This window comes from Balaenoptera ricei, chromosome 2, assembly GCF_028023285.1.
Source record: "Balaenoptera ricei isolate mBalRic1 chromosome 2, mBalRic1.hap2, whole genome shotgun sequence".
Taxonomy (NCBI): domain Eukaryota; kingdom Metazoa; phylum Chordata; class Mammalia; order Artiodactyla; family Balaenopteridae; genus Balaenoptera; species Balaenoptera ricei.
The window spans coordinates 73,040,256-73,061,929 of NC_082640.1; the positions used below are offsets into that span (position 1 = coordinate 73,040,256).

The 21,674-nt window shown below is 47.0% G+C and overlaps 2 protein-coding genes across 6 annotated transcripts in view; one reads left to right on the forward strand and one right to left on the reverse strand.

Annotated features, from left to right (window-relative positions):
* Positions 1-21,674, forward strand: part of CA12 (carbonic anhydrase 12) — a 60,507-nt gene that overhangs the window by 31,929 nt on the left and 6,904 nt on the right. For all 4 annotated transcript variants that reach the window (XM_059913085.1, XM_059913082.1, XM_059913084.1 and 1 more), the window contains exons 3-8: positions 7,578-7,757; positions 8,654-8,796; positions 13,752-13,847; positions 14,687-14,750; positions 14,974-15,131; positions 16,484-16,610. In XM_059913085.1, the coding sequence (XP_059769068.1) occupies positions 7,578-7,757; positions 8,654-8,796; positions 13,752-13,847; positions 14,687-14,750; positions 14,974-15,131; positions 16,484-16,610 (768 nt within the window). The remainder of the gene's footprint in view (positions 1-7,577; positions 7,758-8,653; positions 8,797-13,751; positions 13,848-14,686; positions 14,751-14,973; positions 15,132-16,483; positions 16,611-21,674) is intronic.
* APH1B (aph-1 homolog B, gamma-secretase subunit) overlaps positions 1-21,674 on the reverse strand; it is a 110,484-nt gene that overhangs the window by 27,127 nt on the left and 61,683 nt on the right. The window lies entirely within an intron of this gene.

Consider the following 21,674-nt stretch of genomic DNA (forward strand, 5'->3'; position numbering starts at 1 on the left):
ACTGAATCACTTTGCTATATACCTGACACATTGTAAATCAACTATACTTCAATTAAAAAATAGGAAAAAAAACAAAAAAGATTTATGAGACAATTGGGAAAATTTGAATTTGCACTGGATATTTGATGACATTAAGAAATCATTGGGAGACGCAATAGGGAAGAGATATGGGGATATATGTATAGCTGATTCACTTTATTATAAAGCAGAAATTAACACACCATTGTAAAGCAATTATACTCCAATAAAGATGTTAAAAAAGTTTAAAAAAAAAAGAAAGAAATCATTGTTAATAGCTTTTAGATGTGAAGATGATATTGTGGTTATTTTTACAGAGTTCATACCTATAGTTATATATAAGCATCCATAGATTTTCTTCAAAGGAATCCAGTGGAGGGGGAACGGATAGGTCGGGGGTATGGATGAAACTAAATTAGTCATGGAGAGATGGGTACACGGGGCCATGCTACTATGCTCTTTACTGTTGTACCTGCTTTGAAATTGTATTAAATTTTAAAACAAGACATAAGGTGTAGTAAGAAAATAGCCAAATATAGGTTCACTTTAAAAATCACATTGACTCTTTTAGGCTCACGGGTGTACTTGGGCTGCGTGCATCTCAGAATGTGAGAAACTGAGACTGTCTGTCATCCCACGGCCCATCCTCTTCTCTGATCACCTCTGCAGGCCTGCTGAGTTCTAGGATTTCTGACTGGGTTTTTACTCTATGGGCTTCCTTTCCAGGAAGGCTTCGGTGTTCTGGTCTGATCCATTCAGCAAACACTTACTGAGTGCCTCCTTCAGCCCAGAGGTAATTTCTACCTCTGCTGGCTGGGTCCACCCCTCCCCCACTGTCTTCTAAGGGCCACACTCCATGAATCAGCCCCTCCTTCTCCTGGAACCATCCTTCCTTCTCTATTCCCCTTTCCTTCTGCGTGGAAGTGTGCTCAAGTCTCTTCATTAAAAAATAAAAAATGCTTCTCGTCACCCTCATCTTCCTATAAACACCACACACACCCACACACACACACACCCTTCTCCCATCCCTTTATGGCTAGATTTCTGAAATGAGCTTAAGAAACCCTCCAAATCAATTCATTAAGTGTCTAGGAAATGCCACTATATGCTCAGACACGGGGGAGGGACGTGACAGAGTTCTAGGCTTCCAAAGGTCTTCAAAACTTATAGACAGAGTTCTAGTCTGGAACGGGTTTAGAGTAACAGTCACAGGTGAGATGGCTAAATGACAATTCAAGGCACTGTACCATTGTAGGAAGCCGGGTAATCTGGCCTAGGAGTTCAAGGCAGGAAGAAAGTGCTGGAGTAGCTTGCCCAGGACTTGAGCTGGATTTTGGAGATGGACAAGATTTGGAAAGGTAGAGAGGAAAGAAGGCAGCATTTTAAGCAGATTTTTAGCATAAGAACATTTGTGAAGGTTGGTCTGAGGATGGGGGAGCTGGCCTGACCATGGGGGCGAACTGGGGTGGGTGTGAGGGCTTTTGGAAGGCCTTGAGAGGCCGAAGCTGTGAAAGATGGCTGTGGTTCTGCTTTGTTTTATTGGAGGCAGGGGCAGGGCAGGGCGTGCTATGGAGAAAGGGAGCGGACGGACGGGTGGTACCACAGGAGCAGGGCTACACCTGGTTCTGGCTGCAACAGGAAAGGCTGGGGCGGGGACCCCGCGTGGAGCCTCTGCAGTGTGACCTGGTAAGGGCCTAACCAGGGTGGTGGAGGTGGCGGTGGTGACGGTGGAAACTTGGGACCCCATGACCCACCCGGAGGGCAAAGGTTGGGCTGAGCCAGCCTGGCTCTGAGATTCTGAGCCTTGGAAGAGCGGGGCCAGTTGTCGTCTGACAAGGCTTAGCGCCATCAAATTGAGATCTAGGCCATAACACATCAACCAGCTTCACTATGTGGACCTTCTCCGAATCCTGAATTTTACAAACAACCATTAAAAAGATATGAAAACAACAAGGTCCTACTGTAAAGCACAGGGAACTATATTCAATATCCTGCGATAAACCATAACAGAAAAGAATATGAAAAAGAATGTATAGATATGTGTATAACTGAATCACTTTGCTGTACAGCAGAAATTAATGCAACACTGTAAATCAACTATACTTCAATAAATGTTTTTTTTTAACTCTGAAATTCCTATTTTATTTTATTTTTTAACATCTTTATTGGAGTATAATTGCTTTACAATGGTGTGTTAGTTTCTGCTTTATAACAAAGTGAATCAGTCATACATATACATATGCCCCATATCTCTTCCCTCTTGCATCTCCCTCCCTCCCACCCTCCCTCTCCCACCCCTCTAGGTGGTCACAAAGCACCGAGCTGATCTCCCTGTGCAGTGGGGCTGCTTCCCACTAGCTATCTATTTTACGTTTGGTAGTGTATATGTGTCCATGCCACTCTCTCACTTTGTCACAGCTTACCCTTCCCCCTCCCTGTATCCTCAAGTCCATTCTCTAGTAGGTCTGCATCTTTATTCCCGTCTTGCCCCTAGGTTCTTCTGACCATTTTTTTTTCTTTTTTTTAGATTCCATATATATGTGTTAGCATACGGTATTTGTTTTTCTCTTTCTGACTTACTTCACTCTGTATGACAGTCTCTAGGTCCATCCACCTCACTACAAATAACTAAGTTTCGTTCCATTGTATATATGTGCCACATCTTCTTTATCCATTCATCTGTCGATGGACACTTAGGTTGCTTCCGTGTCCTGGCTATTGTAAATAGAGCTGCAATGAACATTGTGGTACATGACTCTTTTTGAATTATGGTTTTCTCAGGGTATATGCCCAGGAGTGCGATTGCTGGGTCATATGGTAGTTCTATTTTTAGTTTTTTAAGGAACCTCCATACTGTTCTCCATAGTGGCTGTATCAATTTACATTCCCATCAACAGTGCAAGAGGGTTCCCTTTTCTCCACACCCTCTCCAGCATTTATTGTTTGTAAAAAGAAATGTTTTAAAAAGATATGAGATAATTGGAAAATTTTGAATTCTGACTGGATTTAATAATATTAAGGAATTGTTAACTTTTTAACTGTGGCAATGGTATTGTGCTTTCGTTCTAAGAGCCCTTATGTTTTAGAGACATACTGAAATATGTGCAGATGAAATACATTTGGATTTGTTTCAAAATTATCCAGGGATAGGGGAGAGCGGGTGTGGTAGAGATGAAGGCGGATAGGCTGTGGATTGTTAGTTGTTGAAGCTCAGGGATGTGGGGTTCATTTTGCTCCTCTCTCTACCGTTGCACGCATTTGACATTTTTCCCTGAAGGAAATCCTGGTCCTCGGGTAATGCAAGTCTTGTACTCTGGGCCTCAATAATGCCCAGCTGGAAAGCATGCGAGGCATTTTGAGCCGTGCCACGTTAATCTCTTGTTACAATTCAAAACAGAAATTTGGTCCACTTCTGTTTTGCCTCAAACAGAAAAGTTCATGAACTGGAAAGAAATAATGCCTTGATTTTAGCTGGAAAAACAAACTGGGAGATACACATGATCTCCTTTATCATGATCATGGGAGGAATCTAATCCACGGAAGAGGCAAAGTCACAACCCGAGAGAAAAGTCACATTTTGACGGTAGCTGGAAATAAATGCTTCTTTTGGAAGAGTCAGTCCCAGGAGAGGTTTTCTGGCAGCAGAGCGCTTGGCATGAGTGTGAAAGCTGAGACCAAGCTGAAAAATTACAGCCTGGGCCGCAGCTGCCAGCGAAAGAAAAGGCAGTGTTAGAGCAGCAATGAGTCACACGCTGCTCACACAGAGGCTGCAGGGCAGAAGGGAGCCTGCTGCCTACGTGCCTGATACTGGGTGTCCTGGTGCCCAGCCACATGGCACCTCTCTCTCTCACTCACAAGCCACAGAGATCAGAGGCTGCTCTGACAATGTCTCTAGCCATGTAAGAAGGGGACACAGCCATCACACGCTGGCGGAGGGTCCCGTGAACTGCAATGAAACCCCATACTCAGCAGATCGTCTCCCAAGCTACCGGCCAGCAACCGGATTTCTTTTTCAATGAGTGGCCCCAACCAGAACAAAACCTCATGCAAGTACACTAGAAAGCCAGGAGGGTAAATTTTGAACCTGAGCAAGTAACATCCTTTTTCTTTACTTTTTATAGGAAAAAGAAAATTATGTGGGGGAATAGAGAGAAACTAGGAGGTTTAATATAGGTGCATGCTTCCCTGGAGAGGAACAAGCACAAAATTAGCAGGAGAATCCAGCTCAGTAAACATGTGAGGGCCTGCTCTATGCCAGGCATTGTGGACAAGGCAGGGGTGAATGAGACACGGTCCTTGCCTTCAAGGAGATCATGGGAGAAGGCGGATACGAGCGTGCACGAAATCTCCTGGATAAATAATGAAATAGAAGGCATGGAGGTCCTGTGACCCAGGCAAGGTAACTCTGTTACTAAGCCAAAGTCTGTCTGTGGGCAAGTCACTTCATCTCAGTTTTTCATCTACAGAATGGGGCAATTCTTGCCTTGTTGACCCCATAGAGTTGTAGAGGTGTAAGGACCAAAACTACTAACATCATCATCATCGTCATCACCATCATCATGAGGAGGAGGAGGAGGAGGAATAGAAAAGGCTTCCTAGATCCTGCTGCCCAAAGGGCCTGTGATGGGCACTCAGGACGGGTGCTCCCAGTGGTCAGCAGCCCAAACCGGCAGCACTGCCCACTCTCCCGCCAGCCCCAGGAGCAGCAGCGCCCTGTGCCCTCGTTCCCACAGCTGCTTCCCACTGGGCACCTCGTCGCATGCCCAGGAGCTGCCTTTGGATGAGCAATTCTCTCCAACCCGTTCCAACCGGCCTGATACAGAGGTGAAGGTGCTTAGTCCTAGTAATCTTAATAAATCTCAGAGCTTGAGAGTCAGAAGGGACCTTCCAGAACATAGTGTCCACCCCTCCCATTTGTACAAAGGGCAAAGGAGACTAAGGCAGGGAATGTGACCGGCTTGAGGTCACTCACGGAGGTGGAGGCGGGGGATGGCTGGTGCCGGAATCTGGTACTCTGGAGTCTCCGGGTCCAGTACAGCTGCTGCTCTTTCCTAGGAAGGTTTTGCCACCACTGACTCTGTTGCCTTTTATATCCTTAGTCTTTTCTGCTCCCAAATACCTAATTTGGCCAACTTCCAAGAAAGTATTTAGGGCAAAAGAAAAATTTGTCCTCATAACCTTTCCCCAAGCTCTCTGTTCTTTGGGGGTCTTTCTTTCTTTGGGGAAGATGTTTACTCAGTGCCTGTTATGCATGTGATCCTAAGCATGACATGGGTTCACAGAGATGAAATGGGATGGCCCAGTCCCCTCTTCATGAAACCTTCAGGGGGGTTCTGGGAAAAGAAAGTTCTTCTTACTCAGTTCCCTTTAGCTATGTGTTCAAGGGGAGATCTCTTTGCCACGCCTCTTCACTTCCTGAGTTTTTCCATTCATGCCTGTCTGGCAGCTTCTGCCACCCTGGCTGTGGGCCCAGATGCTGTTGTGAGCAGAGAAAAAGGCCGGCAGCCTCACTCTGGAAGGGTTGCCACCTGGGAGCTGCACTGCTTCCTGACCCTCAGGGTTGGCATGATACCTCTTGACTGCTTCATCTCTGAACCCTGTGGTCTCTAAGGAATTCGGTTTTGCCCTCAGCTGAGTAACTGCCCTAATCCAGTCTGCGCCCTGGAGTGACTGCCTTGGTGTCCTCCAGCCTGCCTCTCCGCCAGTCGCCATCTTGGTGTAGTTTAGTTGCCTTGAGTCCAGGGCTTTGAGGCCGTGGAAAGAAAAACAAGACAGTTCAGCGGAAACTCTTGACATGTGAGAGTTGGGAAAACTGGTGTCCAGTGAGGGGTTGGGCTGGAGAGTCTGAAATCCCTTCCAGCTCCAACATTTCTGAAAAGGTATACCCGAAGGTTGACAGCCTGAAATATTAGAGGGTTCGCCTGTGTGTATCCAGACCTAGGACCAACTCCTCATAGCATTTCAAATGAATGTGGGCACCAAGTTTTGCTTCTGACTCTCCCTACTCTCAGGTGAGGTCCCCTAGTTAGAGAACAAGGTGTAGGGGATGGGGATTCTGTGAGGCTGGTGTACACACACGCATTCCTGTGAAATGGTGCTGTGGTCTATGGCAAGGGTGCCCAGAAGACGTGGTGTTCCTTCCCCTTCTGCTCTAGGTGACACCCTTCCGTGTGCTGAAATACTGATGAATGAACTCCGGGTGGCAAACCTTGGTTCCCAACTCCTAGAGAGCCCACAGGGTACCATGGTTCTACTCTAACGAGCCATGACCTGCCAATTATTTGCTTTTCTGGAGAAACCTCAGCTTGAAAATCCACTTAATTACCATGGGAGATAATCTTTTAAACACAGCCTTACATCCTTGAAAGACTTTTCCCTGTGGGAGTAAGAAAGTGTACCTGAACATGGGATTGGATTGTTTATTTTCATTTCCAGGGGAAGGACTATTACCTGGTAGTTAGCAAGAAGCCTGAGCCCTGGAGGGTTTATTTGATAAGTCTGCTCCTCCTCACTGCTAGTTTGTCAATTATATTGTAATAATTAGTTTGTAATATTGTCATACTTTTCCCCAGCATAAACACTGCATTTAGCTCCATGATTCCGGGCTTATAATTACTTGATATTTTCCAAGCTTCCCTATCAGGTTGGGGGTTTTTATTTGCTCTAGATGTGGGTATTCAGAGTCAATGTCCTCAAGGGTTTTCTATCAGGAAGATCATACCTGTAAATCACCAACCTCAAAGACCTACCTGCAGTTGGAGACAGACTCCAATTTTTCCAATGTGGGACATCCCAGTGGATTAAATAAATTCTTCCCCACTAGGAGAGGGAAGGGTGGAGGGGCAATACAGGTGTAGGAGAGTAAGAGGTACAAACTATTAGGTATAAAATAAGCTACAAGGATATATTGTACAACATGGGGAATATATTCCATATTTTAAAACAACTCTATGTGGAGTATAACCTTTAAAAATTGTGAATCACTATATTGTACACCTGTAACATATAATATTGTACAGCAACTATACTTCAATTTTTAAAAAGTACCAAAGGAAAGAGAGCCATAGGTTTTAAACTGAACTTGAACAACAACAACAACAAAATGTCCTTAGCTTCTAAAAACACAAAAAAATTATAAAATTAAAAAAAAAAATTCTTCCCCACTAGAATGTAAGCTTGGGCAGCCCCAAGACCCAGAGCAATTCCTGCTCATAGTAGGTGTTCAATACACAGATGCTAAATTGCTGAGAGTCACAAGGTCTTCATGTGGAATGGATGTGCATCGGGTCGAAATATGAACAGTGGACAGAAGAATGCAGAGTCCCTGCCATGGGACTGCTCTGGTCCCTCTTTCCCCACATCACTTCAAAAGCAAATGGTCTGGAGGCATTTGCATGACCTGATTCTGTAGGCTGGGGTCTCTGGGCCTTAAGAGTATACCTCTGGGGATTAAGAAAAGAATAGAAAAGGAGTAATTGTATTGCACACAGAATTAGAAGGTGAGGAAAAAACTTTAGTGGAAAATGGATCAAGTCATGGACCTGAATCTCTCCTTCCAGGTCCCGATGGGGAGAAGAGCTGGTCCAAGAGCTACCCATCATGTGGGGGCCTGATGCAGTCCCCAATTGACCTGCACAATGACATCCTCCAGTACAACGCCAGCCTTGTGCCCCTCGGCTTCCAAGGCTACAGTGAGTCTGCCGACCAGCAATTTGTCCTGACCAACAATGGCCATTCAGGTGAGGGAGTGACCTCCAAGACCTCAAGGGGTGTCTGAGCTTTCCTCAGCTCCCTGGCCTCTTCTGTCTGCCGGGGCAGGGGGTAGGGTGGGTTCTACTGAGGCACCCAGGAAGGAGGTCAAAGGGGAGCCTTGAGGGATGCTTGGACCACTCTCTCCAGGGGATGCTGCAGGTCCTGGGCTCGGGTGGTTCTGCCGGGGTGGTACCTCTCAGAAGCGGCACATCTCTTGGGATGGGAGAGGGGACAGGCCTGAGCCCCTTGGCCTATTGGATATGGTGCGGGAGTGAATTCTGGGGCACCATGAACAACTCAAGGGGCCACGCAGTTTACTGGGGGGCTTGCCCAGTCTTTGGAGTCAGACCAACCCGAATTTGAATCGTGGCTTCACTACTTATGAGTCATGAGACTCTGGATAAGAATTTTAAACTCCTTGAGGTTTCATCTGGAAAATGGGCATATTGATGGGTAAAGACTAGAGATTATGTATGTTAATATCCAGAATAGAGAGGTGCTTAATAAATAGCGATTATTATTGTTGTTGTTGTTATATAATTCTACAGCTTGGCAGATACTTCATGACAGGTTCTATCTTCATAGCCAAGTGTGTAATACATGGATATATAAACAAACGTTCATCCATTGGTCTCAATTAGTTCCTGCCATCATTTTCCAAGGGGAACCAAGAAGGTGCTTGTGCCACTGGAATAGCTTTAGTGAAAGGGGGACATTCTCAGAGAAAGAGCCCAGGTTTCTGACCTACAGGCTGCATCTCTCTGGTCCCCACCTCGCTGTATCCACGCGCCCCTGTCTGGGCCCTGGGCAGGTGAGGCCTACCTGCTCGCAGGCAGCACTCAGCTGGCCAGGGCTCTGAAGACTGCCCCTCCTTTCCCTGCAGTGAAGCTGAAACTGCCCAAGGACATGCACATCCAGGGCCTTGGGGCCCGCTACAATGCCTCGCAGCTGCACCTGCACTGGGGAGACCACAATGAACCTCACGGCTCGGAGCACACTGTCGGTGGGAAGCACTTTGCTGCCGAGGTGAGTGGGGCGGCCCGGCTGGCAGAGGATTCCCGGCGGTGGGTGTTCTGGCACCCTTCCACTTGGCTGGTGTGCAGATAAGATCAGAGCATAGGGGGTGAGGTGGAGGGTGCCGTCCCGCTCTACACACCCACCCCAGCCCTGCTGACAGCACAGGGAGGTATAGCCACTCCGGCCACCCTGCAGCTCATCTGTGGTGTCCCGCTTCCCTTCCTCTCCTGAACTTGCTGAGTTTGTTTCCGTGTCTTTTACTGAGTGACGCTGCTCAGAGGCAGTGGGTGCTCCCAGGGGGGGCACAGTGGGACACACATGCCCCTGTTCTACACGTCGCCCTTCTGTTTGCACAGATTAAGATCCCAGCAGCTTGTGTGGCTGATCCATCCCACTGCCAAATCACACTAGGCGAAATGCTCCCCCAACGTTTCAGTTTTCTTCATATGCCATGCTGCTTGCATAAGTTTTTCCCATCCCATCTTTCCTTTCCCTGGGCATGGGTTGTGCTTGGAGCTTGGGGACCCGGGTCCAGGGTCACTCTTCTATCTGGCCACAAATCAAGGGATGACTGGCATTATAACGCGTAGGGCATTGTGGCAATCAGAGACTCACTGAGGATAGCTTGGGACATCATCACAGTGTTGCGTTACGTTGCTCTGAGGTGCTACCCCAAATACCAAAGAAAACAGGAAGAGGAGCAGAGTTTTTTTCCTGCACTACAAGTGTTCAGTGGAGGCTGGGGGATTGAGGTGCTCCATTTCAGAGCTCCCGTGGGATTGCACTTGGGGATGTGGTTCTGAATGTCTAAAGGGCAGTAAATACAAAGGGATAAATGCTACTGATCAGCTAATGGAGCCCATGGTAAACAATGACACGACCATTCTCCTCTGTTCTTAAATGCCAAACTGCTTAATGTCTTAGGCTAATTAGAGGTCAAGTTACAAGAGGTGGAGGAGCTATAATTCTGGCCCAATGGATGGCCCTACTGGAGGTGCACATATTTCAGACCAGGCCCCTCTCTGAACCTCCAGGACTGCAATTTCTTTCAGCCTAACTGCAAAAGGAGGCTTCTATTTTCCCACGGGGAGTAAAGGAGTTAGGGTGTAGGCTGAGAGGGTTTGGGCATTTAAAAATAGTTATTGTATTTTCTGCTATTAAGCCACATCATCAGACCAAGAGCCTGGTGAAGATGGACCATAAATGTCAATAACAGAGAAAAAACATCAAGGTGACCCTAAAGTGGCAGATTCTCTATGGAGGGTCCTTGAAAGTGTAGCAGTTCTTCTGGCTTGAGTCTATATAAGAAGACTCTCTTAATCCTCTCAGCAGGGAATTCCCTTCTGTTTGTATTAGTCTTCACCTCCTCTTGATTTCATCTGAACAACTGAGAAAAGTGCTAAAACAGAACACAAGCTCAAAGGTCAGCTGTAAAAAGAAATAAGGATCGGGACTTCCCTGGTGGCACACTGGTTAAGAATCTGCCTGCCAATGCAGGGGACACCGGTTTGATCCCTGGTCTGGGAAGATCCCATATGCCGCAGAGCAGCTAAGCCCGTGAGCCACAACTACTGAGCCCGTGTGCCACAACTACTGAAGCCCACACGCCTAGAGCCCGTGTTCCGCAACAAGAGAAGCCACCTCAATGAGAAGCCCGCACACCTCAACAAAGAGTAGCCCCCGCTCTCTGCAACTAGAGAAAGCCTGTGAGCAGCAATGAAGACCCAACGCAGCCAAAAATAGACAATCAATCAATCAATCAATAAAAAGAAATAAGGATCTAGGACCTTCAGGGTTTTAGCCACATAGAGTTCTGCACTATTTCCCAAAGCAATGCCAGGACAAGATGGTGTGGGGCAGTGTGGAGGCTACATCCTTTGGGGGGGAAAGATGGTAAAGTAGGAGCCCCTAAGAAATCCTTAATAGAGGACCATTAAAAAGAAGAAATAATTTGATATAATTTTCTTTTAATTAGAAAGGGCCAATTGAAAAGTGGGGAACATTGAGCTGTATTCATTAACATATGCTTGAATTCTATTTATAATCACATAAGACGGGAAAAGAGATTAACAAAGAAAAAGAAGAGAGGTAAAATCTCAGTGTGTCACAGTCTCAAGAGGCAAAGAATCAACTAAAATACATGTGATCATATATAATATAGTTTTTTGGAGGACAGGTGATACCACCTTTAGGATTAAAAATCAGGTTAAACAAAGTAGGAGGATGAGACTCCTGCATGTCTAAGGGGCTTTATCAGAATGAAGTCATGTCTATAAGCTCTTAATGTCCAGAAGGAGAGTGTAGAATAGACATAATATATTTAAACTACCCAAAAATTACAGGAATTTTTCTGTGAAGAATGACAAAGATTTCCAACAACATGCTTTATTGTTTAAAGCTTTAATACCTGAAGAAAATATAACATTGATCATATAAAAATCAATCCAAGGCATGACATAAGGGAGTTTGTGATACAAATATTACCTTAAATATGAGGTATTCAAAGGTGATGGAAAAAAACAGATATGTTCTTAGGAGCCTTGAGTGAATCAGTGTGAGAAGGAGTTATTTAGGAGTAAGTGAAGATGTGAAGATGCCCAGATAGCGGTTCAACCAAGGAAAGTGTGTTAGGTATCTATTGCTACATAACAAATTACCCTAAAAATTAACAGTTTAAGACAACAAACATTTATTATCTTGCAGTTTCTGTGGGTAAAAAACTTGGGAGCAACTTAGGGGACTGGCTCTGGTTTAGAGTCTCTCATGAGACTGCAGTCATGGTATTGGCTGGGCTACAGTCATCTGAAAGCTTGACTGGGGCTGAAGGATCTGCTTCCAAAATGGCTCATATGGTGGACAAGTTGATGCTGGCTACTGGCAGGAGGCCTCAGTCCCTTACTACGTGGACCTGTTCATAGAGTTGCTTGGGTGCCCTTATGACATGACAGCTGGCTTTCTCCACAGTGAGTGATCCAAGTGTGAGCAAGGGGAAAGCCACAATGCCTTTTATGATGTGGTCTCAGAAGTCATATATTATCACTTCCACCTTACATGATTTATTAGAAGCAAGACATTTAGTCAATGCCACACCTGAGGGGAGAGGAATTAGGCTCTACTTTCTGAAGAACGAGTCAAAGAATTTGTGGATATATTTTAACACATCACATAAGGCAAGAGAGAATAGACAAAGACCAGAGCAGGCTTGCTGGTAGACCTAAGACAAACTTCATTTCCTGTATAAAGCTGATGACAAGCAATACAAACTATTCCCCTTTTGCCAACTGCCAAGAGGTCCAGCTATAACCCTTTAGAACGGGCTAGAGCAGCCTCTGGCAGGAAACAAGGGATTATCTGAGATTTTTAGGAACACTTTCACTCTACAAATATCTATCCACCTGTTTCCTGAAGGCTGGAATTGTTTTAATATTGAGGCAAAAGCCACATCTGGAGAGAAGAGACAACAAAGAAAATGACAATTGAAACAAACACCAATGCAGCTGAAAATGGAAATGTTTACTAATCAATTGGTGGGGAGTCTCAGATCACAGACTTAACCTTGTCATGTAGGGGGAGGATGACAGATTCCAAGAGAATTAGGAGAAAGGACTGTGAAATAAAATGGAGTCACTTACGTCAAGGGGTTTTAAAATGGAGCTGGGAGGCCATTAAGGAGGTGAACCTTATGCACGTCCTCACCAGCGGGAACCATGAACTTCTGAACTGGGCCAAACCACAAATACTCCAAGGACTCTGCAAGAACACCTGCAACTTGTCACGTTAACGAATTTTTCCCTCCCTCTAGTAACAGCCTTAGTATTCAACCATGTTTAGCCAAGACTAGCTTCTGCCTCCAACTTGAAAATTACAAAATTCTTTGTAATGCAAACCTCCCTTCTTTGCCTTTAAAAGACCCTTTTACTCCCTAGCAGGACACTGTTTGGGAAGCTACCCAAATCTGTGTGCCCCAAATCGCATTCTTTGATCCAAATAAACGTTTTTTTTTTGCTTGATTAAGAAAAAAAAAAATCAGGTTAAACATTGTCAGGGCTTGTCATAACAATGTCTTAATGCTTACCTAGACTGTTTTTTTTTAAATTTTTTTAAGACTTTTTTTTTTTTTTTTTAGAGCATTTTAGGTTCACAGCAAAATGCAGAGGAAGATACAGAGATTTCCCATATACCCTTTGCCCTCACACGTGCATAGCCTCCCTCATTATCAACATCACTCATCAGAGTTTACCTAGACTTTTTAAACCCAAGATTTCTCAAAAACTTCTCTTTTCCTCACTTTAATAATGACAAGTAATTTCTGCTTTGAAAAAAAACGAGTTTAGAATGGTATTTTGGAGTCTACATCTATGGAGTAGCATTTTTGTTTCATGGTCTCTTAAAATATAGTTGATAAAACCTTTATAAAAGTCATGTTGTGATTGTCTCCACCTGAGAGATAAATGCATGTCCTGCTCTGGGTACAAGTATGATTAAGTTACAGTTGGAGGTTTACTGCCCCGGCCCCCAGATCAAATGCAGAGTGGCCGGGTTGAGGCTGGGCAAGCCACATGGGACCATTTTGCCCCAGGCCCCAGAATAAGTAGGAAAAATCAGAAGGGAGAAGTGCTCCAAAGTATCCAAGCTTTTTCAATGCTAGTATAAAAACCAATTTGTTCATTCATTCATTCAATATCTATTGTGTACCTGGTACTTTTCAAGCACCATGTCAGACACTGGGACACCATGAGTGAATAAGACGGACAGACTGGCCTGGTGGAGTTTGCAGTCTAGATGACTGAAAGAAAGGGGAACACTGGGGTGGCCATGAGGCAAGGGTCTGAGAGGCCGAATCTAGCTGGGGATGGGGGTGGTCTGTCCCTCCCATTGGATTCCAGTCTCCTGCAAAAGTGAAAGCTTCCCATGGGTCCCTATCCCCTGATGGATAGCAACTCATCTCCCCTCTCCCACTGCAGCTGCATATGGTCTATTATAACTCGGACCTGTACCCCGATGCCAGCATCGCCAGTGACAAGCCAGAAGGCCTCGCGGTCCTAGCTGTTCTCATAGAGGTAAGAGATGTTGAGAGGCATTTTACGTGAAATTTGAAGTCAGGATGACATCAGACCTGGCATGTGGTTCCATGCACACCTGTCTGTTCCGTTTCGGCTGTGTCTTGACTCTAGAACAGGGGGTATTTCCCCATAGGGTTCCTGCTCTCTTGGCCTGGAGGCAGCACTTTCTGTGGCTGGACAGCAGAAATGGGCATGTCCTAGGTGACACTGGAAAAATTAGTCCTAGTCCCCAGCCCTATTGCATAATCAAGGCATTGCCAAGTTGGATAGGACCTGTCGTGGGTGGGGGAATCATTCACTGCTGCCCCATCAGATGCCTGATACAATTTCCAGTATCCAAGCTCCATCCTTTATAAGAACCCCAGCATAAGTTCTTTCCTTAATCCCAGAAAATGGGAACATCTCCTGATTTGCTTGCATTTTTCCCCCTAAGGAGACAGCACGTATGTCGGTTCTCAGCATGCTTACTTGCCTGATTTGGCTTGCATGAACTCAAGCTCCCTTAAGTTCTGGTTAGAGAACATGCTATTTGTGGCCTTCAAGCTCACAGCCAGATAATCAGGAGCACAAGCTATACCTATTGCTCTGGGACACCCCAGCCCCAGTGCCTTGAGCTGGAAATAGGATGTCCTGAGATGCAAGAGGGCAGGACCATTCCGCCAACACCCAACAGCCTAGTGATGCATCATAACTGTCCTAGAAAAGTGCATCCTTTGGGGAGGATCTCAGCAGTGGTGATTACACACCCTCAGCAGAGCCCTTCCATTCACAATTGTCAAGCCAAGCTCAGCCTATTGAATTCTGTCCCTGTTCAACTTGCCCCATCTCTATTGCAGATGGGCTCCTTCAATCCATCATATGACAAGATCTTCAGTCACCTTAAAGATGTAAAGTACAAAGGTGAGAGGTCCTTGGATGCTTACTCACCCTCTGTTGGAGAAGAGTGCATTCACCCTTGTGTGATCTGAAGAACACATGCAGGGGGCCGGGTACTGTCTGTGACCAAGTCCTAGGATCAGATGGCTCAGAATGGAGCTAGTTCACCTTCTTAGTCTGTCATATGCTCAGCTGCACCTCTGCCTTGGGGAGCAAGGTGACATCATCCCCCAACATGTCTCTCCAGGCCAAGAAGTGTCCATTCCGGGTTTCAGCATTGAAGAGCTGCTGCCGAAGAGGCCTGAGGAGTACTACCGCTACCGAGGGTCCCTGACCACACCTCCTTGCTACCCGACCGTGCTTTGGACGGTTTTCCGGAACCCTGTGCAAATTTCCCAGCAGCAGGTAACTGTCGTGCTCTTCCTTGTCAGAGAGCACGTGGCATCTCGGACCCTACCACCACCCATATCATAATCAACGGCTTGATTTCCTCACTTAGAGTTTCATGGGCAGCTAGCTCTTCAAAACCTCTCCAAATATCACAGGGGCTTGGAAGCACTTCAGAAATTACAGGCTGAGCTTCAAAAGTGGAGCTACCAAGTCAAGTGGGGAAAATGAATCTGTCTCCACAGTGCTTTAAATAAGAGCTGTTAAGCTGCGTTTCCTAATATATCCCTCAGTGGATAGTGTCTACCTCCCAGGCAGGAAAGAGCATGGCTCCTTTACAGGGGCAGAATAAAGATAGGATCAGGTTAGACTGTTTAACAAGCCCGGGGGGATGGGGATTACAGCAATGAGGAAGTGAGGATCTCTGCCCTCAAGAAGCTCACAGTCTAGTGTAAAACTGGGGGGGACAGAGTCCTTAGGAATCATCTCTAACCCTCTCATTTCTTAGGTGATGAAAGCAAGGGTTAGAGAGTTGAGGAAACTTGGGGATCACCAGCTGGTTAGTGACAGAGCTAAGACCCAAAGATAGAGCTGAGTTCCAGGTCACTGCCGGTCTCTCTAGTCTGCAGCTGAATTTCATCAGGAGGAAGCATGGCTGTCCAGGAGACGGGGCCAGCGGGCCCCCACACACTGGCTCATGGCCCCCACCCGCTTCATGAGCCAGCACAGCTCTCACTGCTGCTCCTTCCTTTCTACTATGAGCTGAGTAGCCTCGATAAATGGCAGCAAGTAAGCTGACAGGAATAAAGACATGATGAATCAAGAGATAAAATGATCAGAAAGGCAGTAATATGTCCTAACCCAGAAACTGCCTTGGAAACAGTTACAAGATCTATGTGGGTGTATGAAAATACCATGGAACTAGAAGTCAGATGACCTGTGAGACTCTTGCCTCCCTCTTTTTGTTCCTTTTGACGGGACCATCAGACTAAGCCCCAGGCCCCTCTGATTCAGAGCTGGGCTCTGAATGAGGCTCAGGAGAGGAATGCAGTCTCCGTGGGAGACTGAGGAGCCCCTCACCACCCCAGGTTTCCCTCCCTGCAGGGCAGATTTCAGGCTCAATCAGGAGCTGACAGCACGAACCCTTCCGGCAGCCCCGGGAGGTGGGAAGACAGCGGGAAGACACAAGGGCTCGCCCGAGCCCCATCACTCAGACACCCGCAGGGGAGGGGCAGCTTCTGGCTTCCCCACTGTTTTCTCAAGGGTCTCCCGCCAGGCCTCGGAGGTGAGATCTGGTGGTCCTCTCCCTCGAGGTCAGGCAAGGGGGCGTCACTCTGCCCGTGGCGGGTGTTTCTGCTCTTCCCCCGCAGCTGGTGGATTTGGAGACAGCCCTGTACTGCACACGGGTGGATGACCCGTCCCCTAGAGAGATGATCAACAACTTCCGGCAGGTCCAGAAATTTGATGAGAGGCTGGTGTACGTCTCCTTCCGACAAGGTGAGGAGATGCAGCGTGTGGCGAGTGTGGTGCCGAGATGCCTGTTTTGTATGAAATCGGGTGCCCTGCTCTTGGGCACTGTCACTGATACCCTTAGGAGATGGGTTATGAGCACTCTGGCTGCCAAGGGAACCAGATGCATGAGGAGCCACTGTGTGTGGGTTTACTGAGGTCTCCCTCCACTGACCTTGACTTCCCTGAGCCTTGGTAGAGAAGCACGAGCCAGGGCCTCCAGGCGCATGGACCAGAACCCTCATTAAGTCTGGGAGTCTCCCACAGATGGGGAAGAGAGGATGGTCTGGGGGCCTCTCTGCCCTGAAGAACTACCTACGCCTTCTCCTAAGATACATGATGGGGCCCTTTTCATGAGATCAAACCTTCTAACTTCTTACAGGCTTTCTTGGCATCAAGGCCCATCTTTGGCCTTGCCAGGTGATTCCTGGCACCACTAGCACCACCAAGGTCCAGGGATGCTCCTTGGTAAGGTTTTAGAAAGTGGGCATAACCCACATCCGAGCCAAAAGCAGCTCAGGGTCTAATGTAGCAGGGCCCGTTAGACAAGAAAGTATCTTCAGAACTGCCTTTTGTCTCATCTCCTTGAAGCTTGCACAGGCATCCGAGATCTATATGGAATGAAGCTTAATAGTTTGGTTTCTTCCTGAGCTATGGAAGCTCAGTTCTTCCTTTTAAATCCGTAACCATTAACTCCCCAGATGGACAGTTAACATCTTGACTTGCTCGGTATCTACATCAAGACAGCCGGAAGCTGGGGGTCCGGGGAAAGGGGTGAGGGGCCCACACTCTTCAAATCGCTAAGTTCACTTTCTCACATCACTTGTGGCCAAGCTGGGCCAAGGGTTCATATTTAAGGATGACCATTAACCCACTTGTCAGAGAATCAGCTCTCCTCGTCTCACATGGGGCACTTTGTTCTGTTGTTGTTCCTTTCATAGCGTGTGAGATTATAACTATCACCTGCTAAGCTTAGTGGACCACATGAAGACTGAATTTCAAGGCCCTTGCCAGAAAGCTTTAGAAACATGCCCTTCTGAACTGACCCACACATATGAATTAGAATTATGTCCTTCTCTGTCAGTTACTTAATCAAGAACCGTCCAAGAATTTATCTTTTGGGTTCTCCTCTCCAGATGTCACTAGTTAAGGTCATTTTCCTCTTTTCACCTGTTTCTCGGTCTGAAAACTGAATCTATAAACAATGGCCCCTCCTAAAAATTGAGGATGTACATGAGGATAACTATAGCAGCTTCTTTCCCAGGAAATACCTCAAATGCATAGAATTATCCCCTGGTGCTCTATTCTGGATATAACATTCTCTTTTCCTATTTTTCTAAATGAAGTATGTAGTAGTCAAGGGTTAAACGGAAATACTTCAACTCTTAAATAAAATAAAATTCCTCCTGGAGATAAGGGACACTGCCCACATAGATCAGGTAGAATTTTACTTGTGATTCAAGGATAACAGTCAGCTCTGTTCTCTGGGCTAAGTCTCTACAAGTCACCAGGGATAGTGTGACAGATACTCCCCAACAGTCAGGAGACCCGGGTTCAAGGCCTCACCTTGTTTCCTCCTGGCTATATGACGCAGGCAAATCATGTCACTTCTTTGGCCTTGGTTTCCTCAGCCATAAAATGATGGGTTGGACTAGGTGAGTTAAGGTCCTTTCGGTGCTAACATGCTCTGATTCTAAGTGGACATTAACAACCGTCCATCCCGACTTCACGTGGCAGGGACAGCGTGTGAGGGCAGTTGCAGAGGAGCAGAAGGAAGCACGCAGGAACTTGACATCCAGAAGCAACCCCCACGCGTACAATGAACTGTAGCCTCGGGGATAGCCAGCCATCCTCGTAGACCAGTGCAGGTATAAGCTGGCGCCTGCAGAGCAGGCAGTGCCGTCAGGCCGGTAACAGAGCGCTGCAGGAGACCCTCCCAGTCTGGCTGGGGGAGCTTGAGGGGCCTCTAAGCAGAAGCCCCCGGACCGGCTCCAGCTCAGGACGTGGAGATCACAGCCCAAATGCAGCTTTGCCGCTGCCCCTCCTGCACGGCTTACCCAGAGCTGCTGCTTCCAAAGGCTGGGCTGGGCTGGGCTTTCCCCCTGGAGTAAGAATCTGTGGCAGTCCAAGGCAAACCTGTTCATTTGGAGGCTGATTATAGAAACTTGGCCAGAATTCTCCTCTTCCCCTCATTTCCCAAAGACTCGGGCAGCAAATGGGGCTGTCCCCTAAGAAACAAGGATGAGGCAGCCCCAAAGGAGTGAAGCCCCAAACCTCATCCCCCCCAGGCGTGCCTGCAAGTCACTAGGGCCTTCTCACACCAACGTGGAGCGGGTCTCAGACTGTAACACGCCCTTTCAGGTCGATGGGGTAAGCTTGTTTGTCAGTGGGAACCTTGAGCAATTTGGACTCAATTGTTTGCACGCTCTTCCACTGAGGCATGTCTGTAATTAGGGGCTGGTTTAATTCAGGGTCTTCTCTGAAAGTTAACAGGAACTATGGGGTTGGAAAATGAAAACTCTGGAGTTTTCTGCCAGGAAAAAAGTAATGTTAAGGAAATCCTTTATGAAAGAAAGTGCACGGACCTTGAGAGGGGGATCTGAGGTTTAACCAAACTGGAACAACTGGGACTGAATCACTTAACTGGACCCTGTATTTTCTTCAACTAGAAAAGGAACACAGAGCTTGGTTTCTGTCCTTAAGAGGTGTAGAGTCTATGACGGCCCTAGGGCAGGGTTTCTCAGCCTTGGCATCAGCACGTCAATGCTGACACTTGGAGCGGGATAATTCTCACTGTGAGGGCTGCCCTTTGTACTGCAGGATGTTTAGCAGCGTCCTTGAACTCTACCCTCTAGATGCCGGCAGCATCCCCCCCTTGTGACAGCCAAAACATCTCTAGACATTGTCAAGTGTCTCTGGGGGAGGAGGGGCAAAGTTGCCCCTGACTGAGAACCGATGCCCTACGGATTGTACAGTGACTTTCCTAGGCCCAGAACTTTTTTTTCCCACTCCTATCACAGGATTCTAGGGTTTTATATCACATGCCCTGGTCTTTATTCTATTCTATCCCTGTTTCCCATCTTCCTTTAGGATTTGAGTAGGTACTCTTCTTGTATAATTGGGGAGGGCCAAGGCTAAGAGAAGTAGATGAGAGAGAACTATTCACCCTTCAAAGAAGCATACCAATTCCTTCACCACTGAGGTAGCAACTTTCTTCAGAATCCCCTCATCATTCTGTTCCTTCCCTTTTGTATGATTTTTTTTTTCTCTTGTGTATGTTGTTTCCTGTTGCCTTTGGTTAAAATGCCCTCTCCTTGTGGAGAGATGAAAGTCAGGCCGGGCACTTTTTTTCAGCTCTTAAAAAGTGCCTCTTCCAAGTGGCACAAATGGAAGTCTTGAGCTGAAGAGAGGAAACAAGACTCACGTCCTCCAGGTGGGGTCTTGGAGAGGAGGAACACATCCTGGGAGCAGTCCAGATCTTGTAGGAGTCAGCTGCCCGATGTGAGGAAGGAGAAAGACAGTAGAGGCACATCTATATAGTTCAGGGGCCCGATTCTTGGTTCCCCAAAGTTGACCTCTTCCCAGCCAAAGACACCAACACTGGGTCCAGATGGCAAAGGGTAATAAAGCCAGACCAATAAAACCCAAATGCTAATGTTATCAAGTTCTATTTTCAACATGTCAGGGCAAGAAAAACTTGAAGGACAAGAGGAAGCCAAAAAGTTTCTATAATCGTGTCTTCAGTGCGCTTGCTCTGAGCAAGTGCATGTCACATGCCTCAGAGCCTGGAGCCAGCTGAGGCGACACTTAGACAAGAACGCTGGGCAGTCGAGGGGTAGGGCTTTCCCCCTCAGCAGAGCTGTGGAGTAGCCTGATAGAATCTGCTTGACCCTGAGGGACCTGGGTAGTTTCATAAAATGTTTAAAAAAGAGAGAGAAAAAAACCTTACAAAGCTAAGATGGCTAATTATCTAATTTTTTGAGACTAGAATGTATGCTTTGTGGTTATTGACCTTGTCAACTTTCTACAAGTCCCTATTTATAAATAAACTCTATTAGATGGAAAAAGATTAATTCTTCCAAAGGATCCAAATGAAAGACCAGACGCGTTCCCCTTAAAATCCCCTACCCCGGATACAGGGTCTGAATAGTCAGGAATGATCGTCAAATGTGCTAAGAAGCGGAGTCCTAGTCACACCTAATGCAGCTCAACACACCGCGTGTTACTGAGCACGCCCCACGTTAGCCACTGCGGGGAACAGAAAGCCCCACCAGGGATGTTCTCTTGCTCCCAGCAATAAGCCTCTGGCCCAGACAGCGGGAGAAGGGGTCAGGCGGAAACCTGGGACCACCCTTCGTGGTTCTGCTCGTCAGCACCAGCTGATCCTTCCAGCATGTCTCCCCTGCTCCCATCCTGCCCTGTGGGGCCTCCTTCAACATGGCAGGTGCTCTCATGTGTGCATGCTATTGACTTTTGCACACACGAGTCCCTTTGTCTGGGATGCCCCTCGCCTCTTCCACCAGGAAAAATTTTCAAGACCCAACTCCAACCATATCCTGCCAAAGTCTTCCCCATCCCCCCGAGGGTGACTTACAGTCTCCTGCTTCAGTGCAGCTGAACTTGTTCATCTGTGTTATAGTTTTTAGCACACCACAGGGTAATGATGCATTACCATGCAGAAAAAGAAAAAGAAAAAATATGCCTCTATTACCCACACACCACGAGCCCCTTAAAAGCAGGGGCTGTGGGCGTCTTACTAGCCTTTTTGTGCCTGGCACCGTGCCTGGTGCTCATTACAAGTCTGAAGGAATGGAGCCGACCCGTCTCCCTTCCCCTCTCCCCACCAGTGTCTTCTCTGCAGAACGATCTAAACAGAGGCCTGACCAGTTGTCAAGTTTTAGTTTTATCAAGTCTTATTTTGCGTAAAGATCAGAACGTAGCTGTCAAGTGTTGAAGGTCTGGGAGGGGGTTGCTGAGGGATGCCGTCAGGCCTTCTGTCATGTGGCCTGACAGGGGTAAGAGCCCCGGTCCCACCACCTGTCATTCCTGCAG